Genomic DNA, 6,377 nt, shown 5'->3' on the forward strand with positions numbered 1-6,377 from the left:
GCCAGGAGAAGTTAGGCTGCAAGGAAGCCAGCCTGGGCAGCGACAGCCTCATCACCGAACTACATTTCCCAGCAGCCCGAGCGCCCAGAGCGACGTGGGAGGCGCGCCATACGCGGTCTCCTCCAATCCCGGCGGTCGCCCGGCAACCTTCCACCTCCAACGACCAGATGGGGGCTAGGCTCAGTCGGCTCCGGGGAGCCGTGCTGTGGGCAGGACGTGGGGAAGGGCCGCAGCCCCACCGGCCCAGCTGAAGCAGGCGGCCCGCGTCGCTGCCGGGAGGTGAGGGCGGTCGGCCGCGCGCAGGCCGGGCTCCGGGGGCGGGGGCGGCCTTTCTCAGGGCTCCGGTCGCGGGAAGGGGAGGGGGGGAGCCGCTGAGCGTGCAGCCTCGGACCCGCGCCACTGGGCCAATCGGAGCCTGGGGCGGCCCCGCGGCCTTCTGGGAAATGTAGTCTCGAGAGACGTAGGGCGGCGGGCCTGGGAACTTCATAGAGTGGGAGCGAGAGGGTAAAAGGATGGATGGGCGAATTAAATTAAACTTGTGATGGAGCAGCGAAGGCTTGGTGGCGGGAGAGAGAAGGATGGGTGCGGGCGGTTCGGAATTAGGGGCCGCCTTCCACGCCGGAGCCTCCCAGGCCTCTTGGCTCCGCGGCCCGTGGGCGGTGCCTCCTGCTTCACGCCAGGTGCAGCCACGGACCCTGGAGCCACGGCCACTCCCATGGGCTTCTGTCCCTGATTGTCACGTGGCACTCCTTCACCACCAGCGTCACTGTTTTGATCAGGTGCTACTTTCTTACCTGTTTTTTAAAAAAATTATTTTATTGATTTCAGAGAGGGAAGGCGAGATAGAAACAACAATGGTGAGAATCATTGATGGGCTGCACGCCCTCCCCCCAGTATGGATCGAGCCTGCAACCCTGACATGTGCCCCCGACGGGAATCAAACCCAGGATCCTTCATTCCGAAGGCTGACGCTCTGTCCACTGAGCCAGACCAGCCAGGTGGCCGTTACTCTCACAGCGTTCAGGATGCAAAGGGAATAAGGTGAGAAGGCCGTCCCACCAATGTACTTCCCGTAATCACTTACTCAGGAAGACGCCACTAGCTGCCTGCAAAGTGCCAGGCATATTCCTGGGCCTGGGGCGCAGCAGAGAGCTGGGCAGACAGGCTGCAGTCCTCAGGCCGCCTGTGACAGATGCACAATCGGGCACCGTCGGGCAGAGGTTTGCAGGAGAGGGAGCAGGCTATACAGACAGGAGGGAAGGGCCCCAGCTCTGGGCTGAAGGAGCCACAGGAGCAAAGGCCCGAGTCCGGGTTCAGCAAAGGAGAGGAGGGGCCCTGACGCCCTCCAGGAAGCTGGCGAGGCTGTGGCTCTCCCTCAGGGAGCGGTGGGAGCAGGAATTGGAGTTTCCCTTCCGCGTGAGTTTCCTGTGACTGCGTCGCATATCACTACTAACTTAGTGCTAAATGTCTTAGATCTCGGAGGTCGGGAATCTGAAGTGGGTTCCTCTGGGCGAAAATCAAGCTTCCGGCAGGACTGGCTCCGCTGGAGGCTCTGGGCTTCAGTGCCCACCCTGCCTTCTGAGCGAAACCTGCCTCATACAAGGACCCCGTGACCACATTGAGGGCCCATTGGGCTCACCCAGGGCGCCCTCCCCTCTCAGGATAAACAATCACACCGCGGTGCCTCTTGCCGCGTATGGTTATTTGTTCGTAGGCCCCTGCGTTAGGATGTGGATGTCGTCGTCGGGAGATGTCCTGGTCCCGCCTCCCTCACTGAGGACCGATGTCTGAGTGAGAAGCATGGAGCTGGGTCGCTCTTCTGCTCGCCAGTGTCTGGGAGGTGGTGATGGTTTCTGGATGCTCTTGGCTCCCCGTGTGGTTATAGGAGGTTTGGGGGGTGGGGAAGAGTGAAGTCTCACCTGTGTTTTGATCTCGTGAGCTAAAAGTAGTAAGTGACACGCTCTCCTGGATGCAAAAATGCTTGAAAATGAGTGTGCAGCCCTCTGAGCAGTGGGGAGCGGGGGCAGAAGGGCCGGGCATGCCTCTGAGCAGGGCTCCGTGCTCCGTGTCCGTGTGTGGGAAAGCTGGGCAGTGGTGGGACTCCCATGTGCTCATGTATTAATGCCTGTGTGTCCCCCTCTTACAGAGAGGTCAAGAGGCTGCCATTGTGGGCACAGTGGGAGCTACTGAGGAGGGGCAAGGGGTACAGAGCTCGTCGAGGTGCCTGGCGCTTGGAGGCGGAATGAAGACAACCCCCCACCGTCAGGTGTCGGGCAAGGCACCCCTGGGTGGGATTGGCCTCCGCCACAGTGCTCAGCGGGACCGGAAGTCCATCACCCTGCACGTGAAGCTGGAGGTGCTTTGCAGGGTTGAAGAGGGTGAGAAGCTGAGGCAGATCGCCCGGGCTCTGGGGCTGGCCACCTCCACAGTCGCCTCGATCCGTGTCAACAAAGACAAGATCCGGGCCAATTCTCAGGCCTCGACGCCCGTCAGCGCCGAGCAGCTGACCCGCTGCCGGGGTGTGGTGATGGGGCAGATGGAGCGCCGGCTGAGCCTGTGGATCGAGGAGCAGAGACGGCGGCACTTGCCAGTCAGCACGCTGCTCATCCAGGACCAGGCGCGGCGGCTCTTCGCCCAGCTGCAGCAGGAGCAGGGCGGTGGCGCCCAGGCTGAGACCTTTGGTGCCATCAGTGGCTGGTTTGCCCGTTTCAAGGCACGCCGCACCGTGCTGCTCACGGATGAGCCGGCGGTGGCTGACGCCCAGGCCGCTGCCTGCTACCCTCCGTGCTGAGCCGCATCCTGGAGGAGGGCTGCTACTCCCCGCAGCAAGTCTTCAACGTGGACGAGACAGGTCTTTTCTGGAAGCGGCTGCCCGAGCGCATGCTGCTGGCGCTGGAGGGGGCAGCCAGGCCCGGGCCCAACGCCCCTCAGGACCACCTGACCCTGCTGCTGGGGGCCAACACAGCTGGTGAGTTCAGGCTGAAGCCGCTGCTGGTGTACCCCTCCGAGAACCCGCGCGCCCTCAAGGGCTGCTCCGAGGCCAGCCTGCCTGTGGTCTGGCGCGACACCCAGCATCTTCCAGGACTGGTTCGCCGGCTGCTTCTGCCCTGCGGTGGAGAGCTACTGCGCCAGCCACCGCCTCCCGCACCGGGCCCTGCTGCTCCTGGACGGCGCCCCCTGCCACCCTCCCACCTGGGCAGCCTCTCCGCCCACGTGCATGTGGAGTTCCTGCCCAAGAACACGGCCCTGATCCATCCCATGAACCAGGGCGTCATCGCCGCCTTCAAGGCCCGTTACCTGCGCCGCACACTGGGCCAGCTGGTCCGGGAGAAGGCTGGTGTTGGCCGGCCCTCCACGCGGGAGTTCTGGCGCAGCTATACCGTCATGACGGCCGTGGACAACATCGCCCAGGCCTGGGCAGAGCTGCAGCCCGCCACCATGAACAGAGCCTGGAGGAAGCTCTGGCCCGAGTGCGTGTCCCCTGGCGCTGTGGAGCCCGACGCCGAGCCCAGATCCGCCGTGGCATCGGGGCGCTAGCCAGCCACGGGGGCCTCGGGACGTGGTGGAGGCCGATGCTGCCCGCCTGTTGCAGACCCGTGTGGACCCCCCACCCTGTGGAACCCCCCAGGATGCTGAGGATGGAGATGCCAGCGGCTCTGGGATGGCCTGGGAGGCAGGGAAAGGCCTGACCGACAGAAGCCTGGAACTGGCTCTCACCGAGGCTGTGGTGGGTGCAGGGCCGGAGGAAGCTGGTGTGGGTGCGCTGAGCTCTGAGCACCCGGCCCAGCCCTGTCCCATTTCACCGCTGGCCTGTGGGTCCTCACAGAGAACGGTCCCCCCGGGAGCGCCGCCTGCGGGTGTCCCGGGGCGTCCACTGGGCCCTCGCCCCCTCCGGGAACGGCTCCGGGAAAGGAGGCGGCAGGCTCAGGCCGCGGCCTCGTCAGGAGGCCCTGTGGTGCCGGCCCCACGGGAGTTGGCAGGAAGCCCGAGTTCGCCTCAGGTGGGGCCGACTGGTGGGCGAGTGGCTCAGGCCACAGGCCATGCAGGACAGACCTCGGCAGCTGGCCTGCATGATGGGGGGCCTGGGCCTGGTGTCAGATGACATTTTGTTTCTGGAGGACAGACACTGCCACTTCTCACCCATGGTCCTCGTGTCCTGTGCACTGTGGTCTCTCTCTTCCTTTTTTACAGTGACACACAGCCCACCAGGGTTGGGGCACAGGAGAGTGGTTTTCTCCAACTGGCAGGGGCAATTTGGGCATGTGTCCTGACCCGGAATTGAACCTGGGACTCTTCAGTCCACAGACTGATGCTCTATCCACTGAGTCAAAGCAGCGAGGGCTGATTTTTTTTTTTTTTTTTTTTTGAGAGGAAGAGAGAGAGAAAAACATGGATTGGCTGCTTCCTGTATGTGCCCTGACTGGAAATCGAACTTGCAGCTTTTTGGTGCACAGGATGACACTCCAACCAACGGAACCACTTGGCCAGAGTAGCCACTGTGGCTTTTGATACCAGGGTCCACGTCCTGGATTTGGAGATGTTTTCCTCCCTGGGCCTCTGTGGCATGTTGTGGCTTCTCTCCAGCCTTTGTGACGCATGGCCTCCGGTCCCAGCTCTGGGAGATCCAGTCCAGTCCTCGGCTCAGTGGCCACCCCAGAACTGCCTCTCAGTACACTGGCTGCAGCCCAGCCTCTCCCCTCATTCCAGCCTGTTCTCCTGTCCCCACATTTTAAAAACAGGTGCTCTGGGGTGTCGACCTGACTCTGCAGGCACACCACATGGGCCACCAGATTACAGTCAGCAAGGGAAGGTGTTCCCGTGTTCTAGCTGGATGAGCAGCGGGGGTGCTGGCGGTGAGCAGAGGTTTGCTGTGGGGACGAAGCACCACGAGGTGGGAAGGGGAGGGAGGGGGAGAGCACGAGGGCTGCCTGTGGAGGCCGGAGGGCAGGGAAGCAGCCGTCAGATTGTCCTTTCCCACGGAATGTTCCGTTCCTCTCCTTCCAGTGCCTGCTGTCCGCTCTGCGCTCCGAAGCTTGCCTCGCACGGAATTGCCCTGCCAGCGGGTCTTAGCGCTTCCCCAGGACCACAGAGCTCCTCCATCGAGTGCAAGGCTCGCTCTGCCCGCCTCCACCCTCTCAGCCCCCAGGTGCAGCCCTCAATGCAACGGGGGCTGAACATGTTTCGTGGACTCGGCAGGTCCTGGTGGCTCAGGACGGCGCAAAAGAAATGTCTCCAAGCAAAATCGACCCAGTTTTCAAGGGAAGACAGAATTCAACCTTGGAAACCTCCAAACACAGATGAAAACAGGATTTGGTTTAGCATTGAAGGACCTTACTAAGAAGTACTCTGACAAGCTAGAATGTTGTGGAAATGAAGTAGAGAAGATAATTGAAGAAAGATGATGCCAAACAATTGAGCTTGGCACAGGAAATGAAAATGGTAAGACAACAGGAATGGCTATAATTGAGGTATTTTTACCTCCATGACTAAGAAAAGATAGAAGAATCTCTTGGAAACCCGACTGCACATCACCAGCAGAGACCTGAGGTCTGAAATAGCCAAAACCTTTGGATTTCAGAAATTATGTCAAAATTGTCATATTTAAGAAAAAACCTCAACTAGGACTAGGTATGTTATGGAAAAGTGTGCAGAATTTTAAAATAGAGTTAATCCTATATAATAAAAGGGTAATATGCAAATCGACCTAATGGTGGAACGACCAGTCGCTATGACACGCACTGACCACCAGGGGGCAGACACTCAATGCAGGAGCTGCCCCATGGTGATCTGTGCGCTCCCACGGGGGAGGGGGGTGTGTGTGTGTGCTGCTCAGCCAGCATGTCTGGGAGTGAAGACAAATTTGGACACCGGTTCACAGGTAACGTCCACTGAGGCCGGGAGGGCAGTCAGCTGGTCTGGGTTCTTGGCTGAACGTTCTGGTGAGTGACCCCCATCACCTGCCCACTATGGTCCCCAACCAAGCTGGCCATGCCCTTACCTGGGGGCAGATGAGCTGAGCGAAAGCAGATGGAGCCCTCAACACCCGTGGCAGCCGCTGGGGTCACAGAGTGGGGGGGTGTGATGGAGGCAGTGGCCAGGCCGTCCTGTTGCCTCGGCGGCTGATGTCCTTTCTGTCCCGAGACAGTGGCCGGCCCCATCGAGGGCAAGCACAGGGCCAGGTGCAGGAGCTGAGGAGCCAACGGGTGCAGCTGGAGTGGCCCTGGAGGCAGCAGGTGTCCCCGGGACAGGACAGGGACTCAGCTGCCTGTCGGGGACGAGAGCTCAGTCCGGCAGCTGCCAGGGGGGCAGTAGGGGCGGGGGGGGGGGGTGCACACTCCCAGCTCCCTGCTCACGGGGCCCTGAGACCCTGTGAGCAA

At 61.3% G+C, this 6,377-nt stretch overlaps 1 protein-coding gene across 2 annotated transcripts; it reads left to right on the forward strand.

Annotated features, from left to right (window-relative positions):
* Positions 1–2,816: 2,816 nt before the first annotated feature.
* LOC106695738 (tigger transposable element-derived protein 1-like) lies at positions 2,817–5,703 on the forward strand. Of its 2 annotated transcripts, none has more exons than XM_023749050.1 (2): positions 2,817–4,853; positions 5,005–5,703. In XM_023749050.1, the coding sequence occupies exon 1, from the start codon at positions 2,881–2,883 to the stop codon at positions 3,535–3,537; it is 657 nt and encodes a 218-aa protein (XP_023604818.1). In that variant the 5' UTR covers positions 2,817–2,880; the 3' UTR covers positions 3,538–4,853; positions 5,005–5,703. The 2 variants fall into 2 exon arrangements, with proteins under 2 accessions (XP_023604818.1, XP_023604819.1); XM_023749051.1 differs by having other exon boundaries at positions 2,817–3,727.
* Positions 5,704–6,377: the final 674 nt, after the last annotated feature.

The sequence above is a fragment of the Myotis lucifugus genome, unplaced genomic scaffold (assembly GCF_000147115.1).
Source record: "Myotis lucifugus unplaced genomic scaffold, Myoluc2.0 scaffold_2583, whole genome shotgun sequence".
In the NCBI taxonomy this organism is placed as follows: Eukaryota; Metazoa; Chordata; class Mammalia; order Chiroptera; family Vespertilionidae; genus Myotis; species Myotis lucifugus.